The sequence below is a fragment of the Carassius auratus genome, chromosome 49 (genome assembly GCF_003368295.1).
Source record: "Carassius auratus strain Wakin chromosome 49, ASM336829v1, whole genome shotgun sequence".
NCBI classification, from domain to species: Eukaryota; Metazoa; Chordata; class Actinopteri; order Cypriniformes; family Cyprinidae; genus Carassius; species Carassius auratus.
In genome coordinates this window covers 14579615-14604570 of record NC_039291.1, presented here as the reverse complement: position 1 = coordinate 14604570, position 24956 = coordinate 14579615, and the positions used below count along the sequence as shown (strand labels likewise).

At 36.5% G+C, this 24956-nt stretch overlaps 1 protein-coding gene across 4 annotated transcripts in view; it reads right to left on the bottom strand.

The window, feature by feature from the left end:
- The window catches only part of pard3aa (par-3 family cell polarity regulator alpha, a), a 408430-nt gene that overhangs the window by 153634 nt on the left and 229840 nt on the right, over positions 1 to 24956 (bottom strand). For all 4 annotated transcript variants that reach the window (XM_026238220.1, XM_026238223.1, XM_026238222.1 and 1 more), the window contains one exon: positions 4964 to 5102. In XM_026238220.1, coding sequence (XP_026094005.1) covers positions 4964 to 5102 — 139 coding nt within the window. The remainder of the gene's footprint in view (positions 1 to 4963; positions 5103 to 24956) is intronic.

Below are 24956 nucleotides of genomic sequence, written 5' to 3'. Positions count from 1 at the left end.
TTGGTAGCTAAAAGCTAACCATATCGCTAACAAAAACGCTAACTAAATTACAACCTGTAAATTCACAGCTAATAAAACGTTCAAAGAACATTCTGCCAACGTTATGAACATTTTACTACAAAACGTCCAGATTTTTAAATGTAAAAATAAATAAAAATATTCTTGGTTATTTGAAAGTTATGAAAAACATTAAGTTTGAATGTTTCATGTTATCATTATGGGAAAATTACTTTTATACTTTAAAAATGTTCTCTGAACTACCTTCAACTAGCAAGAATTAACATTTAAAAAAACAAAACAACTTGAACAACAACGTCCAACTAAAATGTTTCAGAAAAAATGTTCCATGTATGAAGCATTATTAATGTGCTAGAACATTATTACAGACCAAACCACTTAAAAAAAAAACATTCTGTTTAGATTCCTGGATGAAAGTGCCAGAACACGTCCTGTTAGCTGAATCACAACGACAAACACATTTCACAAATGACGACCTCACTCTCGCAAAATACCGTGGTGTTCATTTATTCCGTAACTTTAATGATGGTATCACATTAATCCAAAATATGACTTATTTTCTCGTTTGATCTTTTTCCCCCCATTCTGTTCAAGTGATTTCCATGACTCTGTCTAAATGACTACACGCTAAAATGTTCTGCCACTATGATTACCTCAAGTGCACAAGGCATTTGCTACTGTAATGACTGTCATTCAGAGGTAGATTCATTCAGAATTATCCTCAAAATGTCTCTCCATGGACAGAATATGGTTAGCAAGTCTCAAGAAGCACCAGTCACAGAAACGTCGTTTTAAATGAAGGACTCTTAATGCACCCATATATGCCGTTTCTTTGGCACAGTGTCTATTTAGGCAGTTTAATGGGGCTAACCTTTCCCGTCACACACTTAGAAGCACTTCTCTCTGGAAATCAACAGTTGTGAAGGGCAAATTCAAATTGGTACACCACCTCCCCCTAAATGAAAAGAAAAAGTCCCTTTATGTGTCCCTTTAACTGTGTTTAACGTGTTTAAGTAACACTAAGAGCAACCTCAACTTACAAGACTACAAGAATCCAACATCTACAGCACAGCTGCTAAACAGAGAAGGTGCAGTTTCACACAGGAATATGCTGTATGTGACCAGGAAGAGACAGATCTATTTAGCTATGTGTAATCTGAACTGCAGAAAACAGCATGAAATCATCTGTATGTGTTTGAAAACCAATGAAAATTAGATTTTTGGAAATGCATTTTAGTCTGAAAGGTCAGATCATATTTCCAATAGTATGTTTGTGTCATTCGGGATGCGATTTTCTTATGTCTAACACAATGAAAGTTAAACAAAAAATTATCTTTCGCTCTCTCTCTCTCTCTCTCTCTCACTCTCTCTCTCTCTCTCTCTTTATTTATTTACTTAGTATTTGTTATAAAAACAGTAACATTTATAAATACAAACAGATAAATAAATAAACAAATAAACACACTAACACACCCCTAAGGTTCATACTTTCCTTAACGCAGTTCCTTTTGAAAGAAATCTTAATCTTAATCTTTGTAAGAGCTCCTCTCCTTGTTCAAATCAATTTGACCCGTCAACTACCAATTTATATTTATAGCACTTAATTCTTCAGAGTTTCCTCTAATTTCAGTCTGTTTTCAAGCTTTTAAGTTTCATTCCTCTTCCCCTCCAGTGAGACAACATTATCTGGCTAACCTTGCAGCTCAAACCCTGCCATGTCTGCTCCTTCCTGAGTGACAGCAGATGCGTCTGAAATGAGTTGTGGCTGCTGAAGACTATTTTCCTGACAGTGATGCAGCATGCTTTGTCAGTCAGGTCTCCACCTTGGTCCTTTAGAAAACGACCTCTGACAAACACGACAGGGTCCATACATCAAGGTCCGTCCTCACGTCCTACAGTGCGGAAAGTTACATGACAGACATTCTGTCACTCAGAACGTCAGCAATGGACTATTTAATGTGATGTGCTATCGTTGCATTTTTCACGTTTTTACAAACAAAAATTATGTGTCATGCAAGTGACTGACAAGTCGTCAGGAGCTCGGGGTGACTATATGAGATGTATGACAATGTGTGAAGCCTACCACAGCTGAAGGGTGCCATCTTCCCTCAGGTAAACTTTCTCAAACTTTTGCCTTTTGACTTTCTTCCAGATAAGATGTACAGCTAAACTCTCAGAAGTGCTGAAGTTTTAGAATTTCTCTGCACTGGCACTGAGAAGAATTACTTTCACGCTAAGTATGAATGAAACCATTTGTGCAAACCAAAAAAAAAAAAAATACTAATTTTAAATATTCATTAGTATCACTGACATTGATATTTAATAAAATAATATGTTCATGTATTATTATAAATTATGATTATTATTATTAAACAAAAACGTTCACAATAAATGTATATTATTTAAAATAGTAATGCTAATAAATAAATATAAATATTAAATAAGCATCAGATAATCATTATTATTACTCCCATAATTACAAATACAAACTATATAAATTAAAAAAAAAAAAAAAAACTATAACATGCTTATTCAAGGCTCCACATAAAATAATAATAACTATTTATTAAGTGATAAGTTGTAGTAGCAGCAGTAGTAATAATAATAATAATAATATTATTTATACTAATGTAAAATTTAATCAAACTACTGCTCATTATTTCCTGTCCATACTGTCAAAGAAAGTGACGAAATAGAGCCAAAACGAAGAAGAAGAATAAAAAAGAGAGGCTTAGCAGGTGTAATTGGCCATCAGAGTCTCTGAGGAGACGGACTCATCATCACAGACAAGGTCAGAACAGGAGGATGAAGAAGACAAGGGCGGAAGGAAAAGCATCGGGATGAGGAGGAGGAAGAACAGGGTTTGCGTCAGTAACTAAAGAGCTTATTGTTCAAGACTGAGTAGTCGATTGTGAAATGACAAGCATGACAGGGAAAGGATTGGTCTGCCGATTCCAATTGTCTGGCAGGACCAGAACTGAGCTGAGTTTGAGAGAAATCAGGACTGACTTGAAAGAGTCATGCTGGATGAGACACGGGGCTTGAAAATGATATTAACCCCCATTTACAAAACCACAGGAGCATGCTGGGACTGGCTGGGCTGCGCCTGCATGTGTCCAGCTGCTCATTCATCCCTGCATTTAAACCATATATGTCAGGAGGAAACAGGTGGAAATGGAAACAGGAGGTCAAGACAACGTGTACAATGACAGCATGTGTGCATACACAGTCTTGCAGAGCATAAAAATGACTATTACAATGAAGGTATTTTGACCAAGAACCGTCAACATAGACAGGAAGAAACCTTTAAATGGCATGTGAACTGACCCGTTTCCTTTTAATGTAATATATTCATAAACCAGATCTAACCCTTTGAGCAATCAGGTGAGCTCAAGGACATCTGGTTGACTAGTTTAAGGCCATGTGTCCACCAAAGTATTTTTTTCCCCCTTGAGGCTAGCATACTTTTTAATTGTTTTCAAGGTCAGCACAGCATATTTCAATAAGCTGGCAGCATGATGAGGCGGTGACTGGCCATTTCACTTTGTGTATTTTTTTGGGGTCACAAAGAGGAAATGTTTCAGTTTGGGTAAAAGGCAGTGCTCATCAGCGCCAGTGAAGGAGAGGCGGGTCAATTATCGCCAACCGTCACATTAGAACGATTGAACATCAATGGGGAAAGCCATAATATTATATCCATGTTTGTACCTGATGACATCTCCAGACTATAACAATATTAATTACACTGAACAATATTATAAACGCAACACTTTTTTTTTCACGAGCTGAACTCAAAGATCTAAGACTTTTTCTATGTACACAAAAGGCCTATTTCTCTCAAATATTGTTCACAAATCTGTGCACTTCTCCTTTGCCGTGATAATCCATCCACCTCACAGGTGTGGGATATCAGGATGCTGATTAGACAGCATGATTATTGCACAGCTCATCTGCATGCTCGTCGTCCTCATCAGGGTCTCGACCTGACTCCAGTTCATTATCGTAACAGACTTGAGTGAGCAAATGCTCATATTCGATGGCGTCTAGCACTTTGGAGAGGTGTTCTCTTCATGGATGAATCCCGGTTCTCACTGTACAGGGCAGATGGCAGACAGTGTGTATGGCATAGTGTGGGTGAATGGTTTGCTGATGTCAGTGTTGCGAATCCAGTGGCCCATGGTGGCGGTGGGGTTATGGTATGGGCGTATGTTTTGGACAACGAACACAGGTGCATTTTATAGATGGCATTTTGAATGCACAGAGATACCGTGAAGAGATCAACTCTATGTGAAGGAGATGTGTTGCACTGCATGAGGCAAATGGTGGTCAGACCAGATAGTGACTGGTTTTCAGACCCCCAATACAATAAAATTGCACATTTTAGGGTGGCCTTTTATTGTGACCAGCCTAAGGCACACCTGTGCAATAATCATGCTGTCTAATCAGCATCTTGATAACGCACACCTGTGAGGTGGATGGTTCATATTGGCAATGGAGAAGTGCCAAACATTTTGTCATCATTTACATTATTTTTAATTTATGAAATTATTGCAACTGAACATTTTTCCCATACTATGGAAGTCAATGGGGACCAATAACTGTTTGGTAACCTACATTCTTCAACATTTATCCCTTTCTGTTCAGCAGAAGAAATAAACTTATCCAGGTTCGGAGCATCTTGAGGGTGAGTAAATGATGACACCATATTTATTTTTATTTATTTTGAGTTATCCCTTAAAAAAAATAAATGCTATAAATGTCACAATCTTTGGCAAATCAATTAGATCTTCTTGGAGCTACCTGGAAACTACTGTACCAGCAGACTGGAATTTAGAATTTACAAACTCCAGGACAAGAGTAAAGGCAGCTATTCAGATTGGAGTTAGCAGGTTTGAAAACATTCTTGTGTGAAGACTAATATTTAAGTGTTTTTTTATCAGCTTACCCATCATTCTACCCATCATGGTGTGTCGTGGGGTGTGGTTGTCATCCAGGCTGTCTCCAGGAAACAGTGATTGAGAGATCCGTCGCTCATGTTCGTCTCGAGGAGAGTTCAGAGGCATTCGTGGGCTACCTGGAACTTCCTGGGAAGATAAAGAGAACAACACAATTTATTTTTATACAGGCTTATTCTTAATCTTTCAGCTGCTTTATTTTTCTTGCCTATTTATGAAATAGTTTTTTCTTGCTTTAAGTACAATTATCACAACATTTTGTCAAATGCATGCCTAAAACAATGCAAAAACAACAAAAACCTCAGAACAAATAGTTAAATAAATGACCTCTCGAGCTCCCGGGGCATTTGCGACAAGCCTCAAAGGACCAATGGGAATGTGCACAACCAAGCAAGGTATTTTACGTGCCTCAGTGTTCTCAATAGTTGCCAAGCATCCATCCATCCATCCATCTATCTATACATCCATCCATCATACTATCTTTCCATCCACAGTGTGTTCTCATTAGTTGCTAAGTGTTTTCTTACTGAACCCACAACCAACCCTTCTTTGATATTCTAATATCTAGTTATGACTCTGGTCCCTCTTTTAGTTTAGGTCTGTTAGATTTTCTACTTGATTTATAGTATGCAAACATTATAAGTCTGATAGCTTAGGAATGTAGCTGCACAATTTAAGGTATCATTTATTTAAGTTTAAATGCTTGTAGGGTAGGGGCTTGTCTGAATCTCTAACCAAATTGAGAGTAATAATGAAATAGATTACCACTTTATCTGTCAAAAACAGAGACCATTCTGACTACAAGAACATACCAGTGTCTAAGAGTCAACTTGAGAGGAGACAAAGTTTCTGGAAAACCAAGGCCTCTGGCTAGAGGAGGCCAATAGAGGAATGAGAATGATGTCTTCTGATCAATAGAAACAAAAAATAATTTTGAAAATCTAGATTCATCATCACACGAGACACATAGTCTTCCACTTCAGGAGTTCTGTGGCACAGCATTGGGGACAACAAACGCTGTATTCAGGAGGGGAACTACCAGACTGTTTAATATATATGAGATGTTTAATGAAGTCAAGTGCGTCAGTACCCGTGCTGTTTCATCAGGCACAGTGAGATAAGTCAGCACGGGTACTGACGCATAGAAGGGGTCAAACATTACAACTTCATCCGATGCAAGTGCCACGGGCAGCCTGACAATAAACCACTCAGCCTGACTCTCCTCAATGAGCTTTTCATTACAAAAGCAGGATTTGTTTTATGAACCTTTGTTGAAGTCTAGCAGTCGTGACAGAATGAGAGGAAGATCAAATGGGGAAGTATTTCTTTAAAAAAGAAACACAGGGTGATTTGATTATTCCCATTTATTCTGCCTTCTCCAGATGTAATCTCCCTTTATCTAGTGCTTCCTCAAACAGGATTAGCTGTGGATTAGCAGTCTGCAGGCTAGTTTGTCCCGCATTTGTCCTTCTACCTATCCATCCCATTAATCCATCAAACCACCTATCATTTTACCTATTAATGTATCCATTCATCCACCTGTACATCTGTCTGTCTGTCCATCCATTCATCATTTTACCTATCCTTCCATCATTCTGCCTACACACCCGTAATTTTACATCCATCCTTATATCCATCCATCCATTCGCCCAATTTATCTATCCTTCCTTCCATCCATATACAGTAACTATCCATCATTCTTACTGTCCACCCATCCATCATCCATCTTTCCATAAATTGTTCCATCCTTCCATACATTCATCCATATATCTATCCATCATTCTACCATCCATCCATACATACATAATTTTACCTATCCTTCCATCCTTCCACCTATACACCATAATTTTACATACCTATACATATATCCATACACCATTCTTCCTATCCATCCATCCGTCCGTCCATAAATTAATCTATCCTTCCATCTTCCATATAACTATCCATCATTCTACCCATCCATCCATCCATCAATCCACCCATCCATCATTTTACCTATCATTCCATCCATCATTCTACCTATAATTCTACCAATCCAATTACATATTCATCATTCTACTTATCCATCCATCTACTAGTATACAAATCCTTCAAAAAATATGCAAATAAAAACATAATTACGAATAAATAAACTGAACACTAGTCATATTTCATATTGTTGCCTTTACCATGTTAAAATCATTGTAATACATAAACTTGTATACATATTTCACATCAAAACACAGTTGAGAAAACCCTCTCTGACCTTGGACCGCAGAGACAATCTCCTGGTCTACATGGCAGCATCATATAGTCATACTAATCCTTTCTCTAACACACACACACACACACACACACACTTCCAGACTGGGCTGTCCTCCTGATGCTGTTTGTGAGGTCTTAATCCAGCGTCCCCTCTCTCCCTCTCAGTCTGTAATTACAGGTCTTAAGCTGTCACATGCAGCCTCTGCTCTGTCCAGCTCTCTCCAGAGACCCAGACAGCCTCATTAGCCCTCTCTATCGCATCTCTCCAATCCCATTCTCTCTCTCCCCCACATTCATTTGCTCAGAAGAGTAGATGAACCCCTTATGACAAATCTGTTGTCCTCTCTCACATATTTTCAGTCTATTTTTCAAGTGGATTATGACGGCTACAAGTGCCCGAGGCTGTGTGGGTCGAACTGCTCAAATTTACCCTGTGCATACTGTGCTTCTGAGCCAGTGACAGTTTATAATGTGTCCCCATAATGAGTGAATTAATTCTCTCAGCGGTGAGAGTAGGGGCACTGAATTGGTACAACTGCTTTAGTTAAAGGAGCCAGATTTTACACATTTAAAGTCCATTTATAATACAACATTAGTCAAGGTTTCTTGCACCCAGAACATCATAATTTAGTTTATCCTGACTATTTAGTATTGAAAAGGCTGTTTTTTGATACTGTACCTTTCAGAATTATGCCAGTGCCCTGGGAGCAATTGGGGGTTCAGTGCCTTGTTAAAGGGCACTTCAGCCATGGGTATTGGGGTTGGAAGAGCATTGTTCATTCCAACCCCCAAATCCTTCCAGCACCGAGACTCAAACCTATGACCTTCGGGCTACAAGTCCGACTCTATAACCATTAGGCCACAGCTGCCACTTAAAGATCATTTACATAATTCTGAAAGGTTCAGTTTATATAGTAGTACTCATTTAATGGCATTAAATGTTTTTTTTACAGACAGTAAAGACCAAATAAAAGCTATGCTGATCTTTTCTGTACACAACTGTCTCTGTTCACCTTGTGAAGTGTGAGTGAGTCAGACTGAGTGACACCCAATCTCACAATGCCACTGTGTGTTAGAGAGCTGCCCTTTCATTCAATCAATTACTTTCTCAGGTGAACCAATTGAGTTTCCCTTCTGAGCTGAGATTGGATTACAGAGAGCGTCTTCATTTAGAGCCGGGCTTCTGCTCCCAGGACGCCTCCAGTCAAACAAACCTGCCTCATACCCACCCTTTCCTATTCACAAATCCTTTGTGGCACAAAACTACATTTCCCATGATGCTTCAGTCCTCCTCATGAATCCCAGTCACAGTGATATGACATCAGTGAGCCACTGTGAGCTCATGTCAAAAAGGTAAATAAACAAGTATAGATCAAGTCCTTCTCTTATTGCTTGGTGTGTGTGGATGCGTCCCATCATGCCCTGCTTCGCTCAGTCAAATGGCAGTCTGGCTCAACACTGATAAAACCATAATGTGGCAGTCAGGCTGATTGATAGCTCTTTCAAGACACAATCGATCAGACCCTCATTTCAGCAGGACAGTTTTCTGTAGCCAGCATGGCACTTCCTTCCTGATGTCAGCTCTCATGAGCGTCATGTGGACACAACCCACATGGGTTCATGCATAGGAAACACTTTTGGGATATAGTTTGATGAGAATACTAATGAATTCGAATCTGACATTTCTTAGGCCTGTTCCACACCGCATGCTAAGGTAGAAAGTATTTATTTTGGCACTCATAGTGAAAGGTTACAGCACTCAATAATCCTAATATGTTTTTAAATTAATATTTTTATTGGAAAGACAATAAACAAACTAAACATGCTGAACCTTTATGTACAGAAACAAGTGATCAGATTTGTCAAATTTAGTTCACCAATGGATGTTCTGCAGTCCAAACAGCTGATGAAATCATCACAATAATCTACAGCACTCATTTACCATCTGTGAAGACAAAAGCTGAAAAAAAAAAATCCTGCATTAAGACGTTTTTAGCTAAAATATGAGTCCAAAACTCATAATAACACTTCCTCCAGTGAAAAAGTGCATCTCCTGTTGTCTCTCGCATTAAAATCCAGACACATATTTGTTTAGATCTGTTTAAACGCTGCTTGATCTGGGCAGATTTCTCTCCTGATTCAGACCAGGCAATTATTTATTTATTTATTTAGCTTTTTTACACTAGAGAAAGCAATATTATGGATAGAAGAGTTGTAGTTTAGTCAAAGGCAATGGTTTGAAGTTAAAACCCTCTTAATATTGGATTTGTTTCATCTTTTGTCTTCTCCAGATGTTGGTGGATTATTGTGATGTTTTTATCAGCTGTTTGGAATCTCATTCTGACGGCACCCATTCACTGAAGAGCATTCATTGCTGAGAAAGAGATGGAATGCTACATTTCTCCAAATTTGATGAAAAAACAAACTCATCTACATCTCAAATGGCCTGGGAGTGATTACAAATGTATTTTTATATCTTTTAAAAACTGCAAAAATCAGCCAGCTGATTCAAATCAAAAACACATTTCTCTGAAAACAAGTCTTAATGGTTTTAAATAAATGTATCTTGTTTCAAGGGTTTTTATATATTTTAACTGTGAAAAAGACAAAAAGTACCCATTAAAAACAGGATTTTTGCAGCATGGCAGAAACACAGTGAAAGAACAGTGCAAGCATGTCGTTGCTTTGCTTGCATCTTGTTTAAATAGTGAAAACCAGGCTTTAGATTTCTGGCAATTAGAGCCGACTGCATCACACATCTACCAGGTTACTCCTCTGAGACTAATCTACAAAGTTTAAATAATCACACAAGGAGTAAATAATAGAAGGAACTGAGAAACACTTCTAAGAATATCTTAAATAGTACTTTTGTAAAACATCAAACTATCTTTGGCTTGATGCAAATTACTTTCAAAGAGCTGAGCATCTCTGAGTGAGGACAGTGTGTGCATTTCTCAGCTCCCTGGAGGATTTCCAGCCTGTTACTGAGCTGTGAGCAATAGCTGTGATTTCTCTTTGTAGAAAAAAGGAAATATCCTCAAAGAAAGCGTGAATAAAACAGTGGACCAGAGGGCCCTTCACAGTTCTGCAGACACAACTCATGAATATGCATGATGATGGGTGTGTCTTATCAAAATTCACATTTAGAGTCGGGAAAAAGAAGTGGGGAGTGGGGGTGGCTTTTAGAGAAACTATATATATTAAAATAGAAATGCAATAAATTATATGCTTGTTTATGGCATTTGTATGTGTAATACTGATTGCATTAAAAAAAATAGAGTGCCATCATGATTCTTCTTATGTCACAAACACTTCTGGATTCAAGCGTAATGACAGCGCCGTCTCACAGAGGCGTTGAAAACTAATTGGACACACTCAATACAGGGAAATGTATTAATTTCTAATTTCAATAATCCAGTGCTGATAGGCTCAGATGCCTTTACGAGAAGGAACATATGCTTCCAATTACCCACAATCCTCAGAGGCTGTCTTTGAACACTCTGCTGAACTCTGATAAACATTCATTTTAGAAATAAGAATATTGTCCCGTAATTTTACTATGACAGGGGTAAAACTCAAAGAGGAGCATCAGAGTAAAGTATGTTAAGAAATTAATTGAATTCAAATGACTGCAAGACTCGTAAATGCCTGAGAACTTCTGACCTTATATTAATAGAAACCGAAAGCCATCGATTGGAAGCGCTGCCTCTCTGAAGCTCAGCCTCAATTACTGAACTTGAGAAGAAAACGCAATGACCAATACTACATTACATCTTTATCTGGGTCAAGACAATGCTTTACCAAGAACATCACTGCTTCTCAGTCTGAGAGATAGTCACGTCTCACTCAAACTCATTTCAGACAAGAGCCTTTCACTCAAGTCAGCGGCTGATTATTAAACCCTTCATTTACACTTTGAGCCTTTGGATCTACTGTAACTGTGACAAAACCAGCTCACTCTCTCCATGGCAGGCCTTTCCCAGATCTATCTGTGAGCAGAAAGAGCAAGTGCCTTCAGACAGATGCACAAACTTCACAACTTGAAATCATTTAAAAGTATTATAGGCGCTCAAGATACAAAACCCTGCTCCAAAAGGTTGGAAGAAATGATTGTGCATTCTAAGATGTCAAAATCTGACGTTGCATCATATGTATTTGAAGACAGCTTCCTATGCAGCCTCATCTCATTACTATTCATATGTTAATTGTTGATGGATTTATAGACACAAGCATATTATCTAGTCATAATGAAAACAACTAACATATAAAAGTATAAATGTATGCTCAGATTTAGAAACATAAATGAACTTGCATATTTGAATACATTAATATATCTATATAAATATATCTGTATAATTATATATATTTATATATATAGGGAGTCCCTCCCTTAACACTTCTCAACAACCGTGTTATTAGGGCTCAAGCCCGAAGGGGCGAAGAGCCCTATTGTTCTTCTAAGGATTATTCTTATTAGGGCCCGAGCACCGATGGTGTGAGGACCCTCTTGGAATTGCTCCGTTTATTATTAGGGCTCAAGCCCGAAGGGGCGAAGAGCCCTATTGTTCTTCTAAGGATTATTTAGGGCTCAAGCCCGAAGGGGCGAAGAGCCCTATTGTTCTTCTAAGGATTATTCTTGTTATTATTAGGGCTCAAGCCCGAAGGGGCGAAGAGCCCTATTGTTCTTCTAAGGATTATTCTTGTTAGGGCTCAAGCCCAAAGGGCGAGAGGCCTATTGTTTTCCTTAGGATTATTTTTTATTATTATTATTATTATTATTATTATTATTATTATTATTATTATTTTTTTCCAACGTCTCGGGGGCTTTTGGGGCCCTTAACGTGCTTAAAAAGTCTTGAAAATTGGCACACAGATTGGAACCTGCGGCCATTAGGGCCGGGCAGAGACTGATACACGGGCGTGGCACAGGGGCTCTACAGCGCCCCCTGGAATATGGAGGGCCATATATCATACATTCTTGCTCGTAGACGTATGAAACTCGGTACACATATAAATCTCATCAATCCAAACAACTTTTGTATTGCATATCATAGGCTCCGCCCAACAGGAAGTTGGCTATTTAGGGTTTAGTATTCAAATTTTTCGTCAAAGTTGTGGGGTCTTTTGGGGTCCTTAACATACTCAAAAACTCTTGAAAATTTGCGCACACTTTGGAATCTGTGGCCTTTAGGAGCCTGCAGAGGCTGGGACCCGGGCGTGGCACAGGGGCTCTACGGCGCCCCCTGGAACACAATCAAAAATTTTGATGTATAGCTCACACATACTTGCACATATTCATATGAAACTCAGTACACATATAGATCTCATTGTGCCGAAAAACTTGCGTATTGCATGTCATAGGCTCCACCCAACAGGAAGTCAGCTATTTAGAGTTATGTAAAAAGCGCATGCTCTGGAATTTGAAATACTTGTCATAGGATTTTTTCTCGATTGCCGCCAAACTCGGTCAACATGATCTCAAGACACTGGGGATGAAAAATTGCCAGGGGATTTTTGATATCTCGAACGGTTTGCTCGTGGCGAGGCGTTGAAATTATGGCGAGAAATGAGAAACAGGAAGTGTCTAATACCGTCCACATACATTTCCTGATTTTAATCAAACTTCATCAGATTATTCGTTGTATGATGTCGATCGCATATATGTGACTATTAGGAGTCAAAGTTATAGCGCCACCAACTGGCAGAAGGAAGTGTGTCATTTTCAAAATGATTTGAATTCAGCATCTTATTATTACTCGATTTGCTTCAAACTTCATCAGAATAATGTTAAAACACAGCCGATATAAATCTGCAAGGGGGATATTGATATCTAAAAAATTGTTGGCGTGGCAACATGTCAAACTGGAATACTTCTCAGGTGATTTTGAGGCAAATAACATACTTAGAATTTCACAAAACTCTGAACACACATCAGTATTTCTGATAGGAACTTAAATTGTGAATGGATTTTGGATAGCTTGAATGGTTTTGCCGTGGTGATTTTTTTAAATGACCTTACAAAGGGAATCATTATTGTATTTTTAAATTGCAGCTTCCAAACACGTCAAAGAATTTTTTCATACAGATGAAAAAGTCATTCTGAGGAAATATGCATAGTTTAACGACTTTACAACACTGTATGGATAACAGAAAATTAAAAAAAACTGTCAGACATCTCATCTCACTTTGTCCCTCTGTTTGAGTATGTGTGCTTCAGACTTCCATTGTCTGAGAGAAATAGCGCCCCTACAGGTTCAATACCCGGACTTTTACTTTCACTTTTAAATCGGTTAAAAATACAAACAAATACTTAGATTTAATTCACACTGACAAGCTAAACCAACATATCTGATTATTACCGGTTCAGGGCTCATGGATAAATTATTTCTGGCCAGAGATACGTGAGAAATAGGAGAGATGAATCACCGCTGTGATAACGAGCGTCTGGAGTAAAGAGCTCAGAGAAAACGAATTTATTCCTGTTTTAAAGCTTTTAAAAATAAATTATTACAGCGATATCACACAATCAACCAATTAGAACACACCAAGAGCTAAATTAAGATGTTTTTGAACTGTTTGTGTGAAAATGAAATATTTGCAGCTGCCTATCTGAAATCACCGCCTCCGATCAGCGCGTACAGTGTCGAGCTCAAAACAAACGAATTTATTCTTGTTTAAGAGCTTTTTTAAATAAAATATTACCACAAATGCACACAATAAACCCACTGTAACACAACAAGAGGTAAATGCAGGTGTTTGTGACCTGTTTAAGTGTGCAAGACTATTTGAAAGCGCGACTGGCAGAATAACATATATCTCTCTAGCTGCAGGATTCTGGCTTTCGTCGTACGAACGAACACATCACGGACAAGATTATTTCAAAACACAAAATAGCTTGGCGAATATAAACGAAAACAGCCACGTGAACATAAACTGGATCTACCGGATTTGAAAATTAAAGTGACCACATTTACCACTTGCTTCTGTCTTCAATTTTAATCCATATAAAAAAGGAAACGCATTCGACTTGGCTGCTTTTTTAATGTGTGCGTACTTATTTATTTACCTTTTTATACATTTTGTATAATTTCATAGTATGTGTATTACAATTATAAAAACAAAAATAAATTTAGCCACTCACATAGAAATAGCTTAGGCCTTAACCTTTTTCTGACAGTTTTAGGGATTTTTAAAAATCCTAAAAAAAACGTATTTGTGCTGCAAATAATAATTTCAAACTCATTTGATACTGACCTATGACATCCTGTGACATTATATTTATTTTAACTTACATAATCTCATGGATGTAACAGTAAAACTGTTCAGCTCACAGATCAATACTAAGCTGTAATGCAAGCAGAACTTTCACAAATGCTTATGAGTCATTTAAGGATTTGATAACACTGTAAAATAATGTCTAATTTGTTAACATTAGCAAATGCATTGATAACACTTTATAATAACTGCACTCATTATTAAATAGTCAGTTCATGCTTTATAAAGCCTTGTCCCAATATTAATAGTCAGTAGTAAGCAGTTTATAAATACAGCTATAAATAGCTTGTCCTTGGTTTATAAGCACATTTATTAAAAATGAGAGTAAGTTATCTTCCTATGAAAAATAAAAGATAAAAATAAACAAACAACAACACAGATTGATACAGAACTCAGAAATTTTATTGTGGATTTATGATAAAATCAGCCTGTAAATGAATTCATACTCCTCCTCATACTACTCCATACTCCTTTTTCAACATGATGCCAATATACTGAGATGTTAAATTGTGAATGGGTTTAGGATAGCTTAAATGGTGTTGCCATAGAGATTTATTAAAGTAACATAAAAAATACAATAGTTATTTTACTATATCTTTAAAATTTTTCATTCTAACTCTTCATAATTTTTTATATAAGTAGAAGTCCTCATTTGAAGGAAGCACAGTAAGTTTCATAGCTTTATCATTTTCAAGAGCCAGCATAAAATTAAAACTATCATAACTTATAAATCAAGCTTGCAATTCTTAGTACCTATAATGGCCACCAGAGGGAGCTATAGGATTACTTTTAAATAATTATTGGAGAAACGAGTATGATTTAAATAATTTATAGAAATCTTTCAAATAAAATAATATGTATTTTAGGAATTTTACTGATAAAATGACCCTCACTTAATTAGAATAACAAGCTGAAGTATTGTGAACTGTATATTAAGAATAATTCTTAATAGGCTTTATGGACAGATACGTTTTAAGTGACTCTTGAAGGTTCAGCACCACATCCTCTTTTACCACTGTTTAAAGAATTAATCTTACAGAACAGGTGTGAATGAATTTTGGATAGCTTGAATGGTTTTGTCGTGGTGATTTTTTGAAATAATAGTAAAAAAGGAACCAGTAAAAAAAAGTGCAGCTTCTAAACACTTCAAAAAAATGTACACATAGAAGACAAGTCATTCTGAGGAAATATGCATAGTTTCATGACTATACAACATTATATGGATGACAGAAAATTAAAAAACATACATCTGATGTCACTCTGTCCCTCTGTCACTGTGTGTGTGTGTTTGTGTGTGTTTTAAGTGAATTAGGTGTGAAACTATCAGTGAGCATTTAGTCTCCAGCGCCAACATTTTACAGAACTGCCACTTTCCTGGAGTCTCAGAATTACAATGTGTCAGGTTCTGAGAAATCTAAGATTCCAAAAAATTATTTAATTAGAATACCATGAAGTATTGTGAAATACTATATATTAAGACTTTATATATAGGCTTAATGAACAGATTAGAGTGACTCGTGAAGGACCAGCACCACCTCCTCTTGTTCGATGGTTTGAGGAATATATCTTCCAGAATCTGGGATTAAGATTTAGGAGCTCATTTTTATTCCACCTCCTTTCCTGAAAGTCTGTCTTGCAGAATTGACTAAAAATTAATCTTCACATTAATTCCTAATTCTTTTGCAATTCTTTTGTCAGTTCTTCTTGACCTGTTTTTCTCTTCCAGCTTTCCTGGACTATTGTATAGCACTCATAAATGATTAAATAAAAAATAATGGTAGTTATTAAGATTGATATGGTTTGGAATTGGTAAAATGTGCTTGGAAAAAAATCACAATAAAACAATGTTTTAATGTTTAAGTTTAGAATATTAACTGACATGAATGAATGCTATATAAATATTGTTCATGTTAACATAATGTTTATAAATGAAATCTTATTGTAAAGTGTTACTAAAGTTATATATATATATATATATATATATTGTTCTGTGAATGTGATTTTAAAGTCTAGATGATTCGGATTAACTGCCATATCAAGTTCAAGTTCTAGTTCAAGTTCAATTTATTTGTATAGCGCATTTACAACAGCCTCCTGGCTGACCAAAGTGCTTTAACATAAGAGCAAGAATATTACACATACATAAAAATAGACCAGACAAAAAATTTAAAACCACCCATTTCAAAATGTAGCATAACACAGTAGTCAGTACACTAAGGAAAATAAAAAAGTTTTTAGCAAAGATTTAAAAATAGACAAGGAAGGGGCCAGTCTGATCTCTAAAGGCAGGGTATTCCAGAGTCGTGGCCCAGCCACTGCAAATGCACGCTCCCCTCTATCCTTTAAAACCTCACTGCCAGAGGGATATTGTGAATGCATGTGCCCGCTGGGCACAGTTTACCTGATGCCACCGGGGTGGTGATGGCATTGGTGGCTTGAGCCCGCCATCGCTGCTTGCAGCTATATTTATTATTATTTTTATTTTTTATTAAACCTTCCGGGGTGTTTTGGGGGCCTTAACATGCTCAAAAACTCTTGAAAATTGGCACACACATTGGAATCTGCGGCCATCAGGACGCCGCAGAGGCTGGGACCTGGGCATGGCACAGGGGCTCTACAGCGCCCCCTGGAAGACAGTCAGAATTCTTGAACCATAGCTCACACACACTTGCATGTATTTATATCAAACTCGGTACACTTATAGATCTCATTGAGCCAAACAACTTTCACGCTTTATGTCATAGGCTCCGCCCAACAGGAAGTCAGCTATTCAGGGCTGTTTAAAAAAAGCATGCTCTGGAATTTGAAATACTCCTCTGAGGTTTTCAACCCGTTCGCCACGAAACTCGGTGAACATGATCTCAAGACATTGAGGATGAAAAATTGCGAGGGGATTTTTGATATCTCGAACGGTTTGCCCGTGGCGAGGCATGGAACTTATGGCGAGAAATGAGAAACAGGAAATGTCTAATAACATCCACATACATTTCCTGAATTTGATCAAACTTCATGGGTTTGTTCGTTGTATGATACCGATTGTATATATGTGGCTATTAAGAGTCAACGTTATAGCGCCACCAACTGGCAGCAGGAAGTGTGTCATTTTCCAAATGCTTTGAATTCAGCATCTTATTTTTACTCGATTTACTTAAAACTTCATCAGAATAATGACAAAACACGGCTGATGTAAATCTGTTGTGGGGATATTGATATCTGATATAGTGTTGCCATGGCAACGTGTCAAACTTGAATGTTCTGTTATGGTGAGTTTGAGGCAGACAACAAGCTCAGATTTACATGAAACTCAAAACACATATCAGTATTCTTGATAGCTAGACAATGGCAAAAGCTTTTAAAAGGGCGTGAAGGAGGCACTCTATAGCGCCACCTTTTGTCAAAAGTGGGGGGGTTAGTTTCAGCTACAGACACCAAACTTGGTACATAAATTGTTCTTTTCAAGACGGACAACATTCTAATTCACAGTCATCAGCTACGATCAACAGGAAGTCGGCTATTTTGATTTGAATGTGTATTTTTGAGATTTAACAGTTGTGAATTAATGAATACTCCTCACAGGGGAAGTACACTATACACACCAAACGTTGTCTACATGAAGAAAAAACATCGAGGAACTTAAATTGCGAACAGATTTTGGTTAGCTTGAACGGTTTTGTCGTGGTGATTTTTTGAAATGACAGTAAAAAGTGAAACATTAATCGTCTTGTATTTTTAAATTGCAGCTTCCAAACCTTTAAAAAACATTTTTAATTTAGAAAACCAGTGATTCTGAGGAAATATGCATAGTTTCATGACTTTACAGCACTGTATGATTAAAAGAAAATTAAAAAACTGTCAGACATCTGATCTCACTCTGTCACTCTGTGTGCTGACTCTGTGTGTGTGTGTGAGTGTGAGTGGGGGAGGGGTGTGAGCTGAGTGGCAGACAGACAGAGAGAGAGAGAGAGAGAGAGAGAGAGAGAGAGAGACTTAAACATCTCTTTAATCACCAGAAAAAAAACTGTATTTTAAATAGTTATTTTTTTGTTGTTGTTGCTAATTGTGCTGTTATCATTACATCTTAAGAAATATCTTAGGCCTTATCCTTTTCTGACAGTTTCAGGGATTAAAAAAAATCCTAAAAAACCTTATTTGTGCTGCAAATAATAATTTCAAACTCATTTGATACTGACCTCTGTCACCCTGTGACATGACATTTATTTGAATTTACATAATCTCAAGGATGTAACAGTAAAACTGTTCAGCTCACAGATGAAGACTAAGCTTTAATGCAAGCAGAACTATTTCACAAATGCTTATAGGTTAATGAAATCATAACAAAACACTTTTAAATTATTTAAGGATTTGGTAACACTTTAAAATAATGTCTCAATTGTTAACATTAGTAAATGCATTGGTAACACTTCATAATAGCTGCAATTCTTAGCTAAGCATTAGTAAATAGTCAGTTCATGCTTTATATAGCCTTCTCCCAAAATTAATATTTTAGTAAGCATTTTATAAATACAGCTATAATTAAATTGTTCATGGTTTATATGCACATTTATTTTGAGGAGATTAAAGGCTGTAATCTCCCTAAAAAAAATGTAAAATAAAAAATAAAATAAATAAAATAAACAAACACAGAACTCATAAATATTTATTTCAAGATGCAATAAAAGAAAACTGTACACTTGAATTTATATATATATATATATATATATATATATACACACACACAATTGCATAAGTTTATATTTAAAAATGTTTAGCAAGTGTACAGCTAATAATAATAATAATGCATTTTATTTAGTTTTAGCTACAGACACCAAACTCGGTACTTAAATTGTTCTTATCAAGACGGACAACTTTCTAATTCACAGTCATAAGCTACGATCAACAGGAAGTCAGCTATTTTGATTTGAATGTGTATTTTTGAGATTTTACAGTTGTGAATTAATGCATACTCCTCACATGGGAAGTACACTATACACACCAAACTTTGACTACATGAAGAAACAACATCGAGGAACTTAAATTGCGAACGGATTTTGGTTAGCTTGAACGGTTTTGACGTGGTGATTTTTTGAAATGACAGTAAGAAGGGAAACATTAATTGTATTGTATGTCTAAATTGCAGCTTCCAAACACTTCAAGGCATGTTTTCATACAGAGATCAAATCATTATGAGGAAATATGCATAGTTTCATGACTTTACAACACTGTATGGATAAAAGAAAAGAAAAAACTGTCAGACTTCTCAACTGACATGATCTCACTCTGGCCACTCCGTCTGTGTGAGGAAAGGGAGGGGGAGAGGGAGGGGGAGTGTGAGTGTGAGGGGGTTGGTGACTGTGAATCTTTGGTGACTGACAGTGTGTGTGGATTGTAGGGAGGGGCTGTCTGGCAGAGAGAGAGAGAGAGAGAGAGAGAGAGAGAGACCTAATCATTCCTTTAATAATCAGGAAAAAAAATCTATATTTTAAATTGTTATTGTTTTTGTTGTTGCTAATGGTGGTGTTTTTTTCCTTTCATTACAGGTTAAGAAATCTCTTAGGCCTTATCCTTTTCTGACAGTTTTTGGGATTTAAAAACATCCTAAGAAGCCTTATTTGTGCTGCAAATTATAATTTCAAACTCATTTGATACTGACCTATGACAACCTGTGACATGACATGACATTTATTAATCTCATGGATGTAACAGTAAAACTCTTCAACTGACAGATTAAGCTGCAATGCAAGCAAAACTATTTCACAAACGCTTATAGGTCATTAAAATCATTACAAAACACTAATAAATTATTAAAGGGTTTGGTAACACTGTATAATAATGTCTAATTTGTTAACATTAGTAAATGCATTGGTAACACTTTATAATAACTGCACTCATTAGCTAAGCATTAGTAAATAGTTCATGATTATAAAGCCTTTTCCCTTAATAATAGTCATTATTAAGCAGGAATACATCTCTAATTACATTGTTCTTGGTTTAAAAGCACATATATTACAAAGGAGATTAAAGTTTCAGTTGTCTTATAAAATAAATCAATAAACACAACCCAGTTTGATTCAGAATTCAGAAATATTTATTTCAAGATGCAATAAAAGGAAACTGTACACTTGAAAAGGTTTTGAGCGATTCTTGAAGGACTAGCATCACCTTCACTTGTACGATGGTTTGAGGAATATATCTTCCAGATAGTACCGCCGCTCCCTATATGCAGAGTATGCAGTCTTCGTAGAGCACCAACTCCCAGAGGGGGCACCAGTTGCTCAAAAAAAACAAAACAAATATGCGCCATTCTCCCATCCGCGTTCGCGACCACTCAATAGCATTTGAGAAGAAAGACTTGTAGTCACAAAACAATTGTAATGTGTTCATATAGGTGTCAGCTACAATGCACACCTTATACATTTTTTATACATTTTAAAATAAAGTGTTACTAAAGTTATATATATTGTTCTGTGTATGTGATTTCAAAGTCTAGATTGGTCGGATTAACCCTTTAACTGCCACATCCCTTAAAACTTGATTGTCAGAGGGTTACTGTAAATGCTTATGCCCGCTGGGCACAGTTTTCCCGATGCCACCAGGGTGGCGTTGCACTGATGGCTTGAGCCCGACATCGCTGCTTGCAGCTATATTTATTTTTATTTTTTATTAAACCTTCCGGGGTGTTTTGGGGGCCTTAACATGCTCAAAAACTCTTGAAAATTGGCACACACATTGGAATCTGCGGCCATCAGGACGCCGCAGAGGCTGGGACCCGGGCGTGGCACAGGGGCTCTACAGCGCCCCCTGGAAGACAGTCAGAATTCTTGAACCATAGCTCACACACACTTGCATGTATTTATATCAAACTCGGTACACTTATAGATCTCATTGAGCCGAACAACTTTCACACTTTATGTCATAGGCTCCGCCCAACAGGAAGTCAGCTATTCAGGGCTGTTTAAAAAAAGCATGCTCTGGAATTTGAAATACTCCTCTGAGGTTTTCAACCCGTTCGCCACGAAACTCGGTGAACATGATCTCAAGACATTGAGGATGAAAAATTGCGAGGGGATTTTTGATATCTCGAACGGTTTGCCCGTGGCGAGGCATGGAACTTATGGCGAGAAATGAGAAACAGGAAATGTCTAATAACATCCACATACATTTCCTGAATTTGATCAAACTTCATGGGTTTGTTCGTTGTATGATACCGATTGTATATATGTGGCTATTAAGAGTCAACGTTATAGCGCCACCAACTGGCAGCAGGAAGTGTGTCATTTTCCAAATGCTTTGAATTCAGCATCTTATTTTTACTCGATTTACTTAAAACTTCATCAGAATAATGACAAAACACGGCCGATGTAAATCTGTTGTGGGGATATTGATATCTGATATAGTGTTGCCATGGCAACGTGTCAAACTTGAATGTTCTGTTATGGTGAGTTTGAGGCAGACAACAAGCTCAGATTTACATGAAACTCAAAACACATATCAGTATTAGTGATAGCTAGACAATGGCAAAAGCTTTTAAAAGGGCGTGAAGGAGGCACTCTATAGCGCCACCTTTTGTAAAAAGTGGGGGGGTTAGTTTTAGCTACAGACACCAAACTTGGTACATAAATTGTTCTTTTCAAGACGGACAACTTTCTAATTCACAGTCATCAGCTACGATCAACAGGAAGTCGGCTATTTTGATTTGAATGTGTATTTTTGAGATTTTACAGTTGTGAATTAATGAATACTCCTCACAGGGGAAGTACACTATACACACCAAACGTTGTCTACATGAAGAAAAAACATCGAGGAACTTAAATTGCGAACAGATTTTGGTTAGCTTGAACGGTTTTGTCGTGGTGATTTTTTGAAATGACAGTAAAAAGTGAAACATTAATCGTCTTGTATTTTTAAATTGCAGCTTCCAAACCTTTAAAAACATTTTTAATTTAGAAAACCAGTGATTCTGAGGAAATATGCATAGTTTCATGACTTTACAGCACTGTATGATTAAAAGAAAATTAAAAAACTGTCAGACATCTGATCTCACTCTGTCACTCTGTGTGCTGACTCTGTGTGTGTGTGTGAGTGTGAGTGGGGGAGGGGTGTGAGCTGAGTGGCAGACAGACAGACAGAGAGAGAGAGAGAGAGAGAGACTTAAACATCTCTTTAATCACCAGAAAAAAAACTGTATTTTAAATAGTTATTTTTTTGTTGTTGTTGCTAATTGTGCTGTTATCATTACATCTTAAGAAATATCTTAGGCCTTATCCTTTTCTGACAGTTTCAGGGATTAAAAAAAATCCTAAAAAACCTTATTTGTGCTGCAAATAATAATTTCAAACTCATTTGATACTGACCTCTGTCACCCTGTGACATGACATTTATTTGAATTTACATAATCTCAAGGATGTAACAGTAAAACTGTTCAGCTCACAGATGAAGACTAAGCTTTAATGCAAGCAGAACTATTTCACAAATGCTTATAGGTTAATGAAATCATAACAAACACTTTTAAATTATTTAAGGATTTGGTAACACTTTTAAAATAATGTCTCAATTGTTAACATTAGTAAATGCATTGGTAACACTTCATAATAGCTGCAATTCTTAGCTAAGCATTAGTAAATAGTCAGTTCATGCTTTATATAGCCTTCTCCCAAAATTAATATTTTAGTAAGCATTTTATAAATACAGCTATAATTAAATTGTTCATGGTTTATATGCACATTTATTTTGAGGAGATTAAAGGCTGTAATCTCCCTAAAAAAAATGTAAAATAAAAAATAAAATAAATAAAATAAACAAACACAGAACTCATAAATATTTATTTCAAGATGCAATAAAAGAAAACTGTACACTTGAATTTATATATATATATATATATATATATATATATATATATATATATATATAATATATATATATATATATATATATATATATATATACACAATTGCATAAGTTTATATTTAAAAATGTTTAGCAAGTGTACAGCTAATAATAATAATAATGCATTTTTATTTAGTTTTAGCTACAGACACCAAACTCGGTACTTAAATTGTTCTTATCAAGACGGACAACTTTCTAATTCACAGTCATAAGCTACGATCAACAGGAAGTCAGCTATTTTGATTTGAATGTGTATTTTTGAGATTTTACAGTTGTGAATTAATGCATACTCCTCACATGGGAAGTACACTATACACACCAAACTTTGACTACATGAAGAAACAACATCGAGGAACTTAAATTGCGAACGGATTTTGGTTAGCTTGAACGGTTTTGACGTGGTGATTTTTTTGAAATGACAGTAAGAAGGGAAACATTAATTGTATTGTATGTCTAAATTGCAGCTTCCAAACACTTCAAGGCATGTTTTCATACAGAGATCAAATCATTATGAGGAAATATGCATAGTTTCATGACTTTACAACACTGTATGGATAAAAGAAAAGAAAAAACTGTCAGACTTCTCAACTGACATGATCTCACTCTGGCCACTCCGTCTGTGTGAGGAAAGGGAGGGGAGAGGGAGGGGAGTGTGAGTGTGAGGGGGTTGGTGACTGTGAATCTTTGGTGACTGACAGTGTGTGTGGATTGTAGGGAGGGGCTGTCTGGCAGAGAGAGAGAGAGAGAGAGAGAGAGAGAAGAAGAGAGACCTAATCATTCCTTTAATAATCAGGAAAAAAAATCTATATTTTAAATTGTTATTGTTTTTGTTGTTGCTAATGGTGGTGTTTTTTTTCCTTCATTACAGGTTAAGAAATCTCCTTAGGCCTTATCCTTTTCTGACAGTTTTTGGGATTTAAAAACATCTCTAAGAAGCCTTATTTGGTGCTGGGCAAAATTATAATTTTCAAACTCATTTGATACTGACCTATGACAACCTGTGACATGACATGACATTTATTAATCTCATGGATGTAACAGTAAAACTCTTCAACTGACAGATTAAGCTGCATGCAAGCAAAACTATTTCACAAATGTCTTATAGGTCATTAAAATCATTACAAAACACTAATAAATTATTAAAGGGTTTGGTAACACTGTATAATAATGTCTAATTTGTTAACATTAGTAAATGCATTGGTAACACTTTATAATAACTGCACTCATTAGCTAAGCATTAGTAAATAGTTCATGATTATAAAGCCTTTTCCTTAATAATAGTCATTATTAAGCAGGAATACATCTCTAATTACATTGTTCTTGGTTTAAAAGCACATATATTACAAAGGAGATTAAAGTTTCAGTTGTCTTATAAAATAAATCAATAAACACAACCCAGTTTGATTCAGATTCAGAAATATTTATTTCAAGATGCAATAAAAGGAAACTGTACACTTGAAAAGGTTTTGAGCGATTCTTGAAGGACTAGCATCACCTTCACTTGTACGATGGTTTGAGGAATATATCTTCCAGATAGTACCGCCGCTCCCTATATGCAGAGTATGCAGTCTTCGTAGAGCA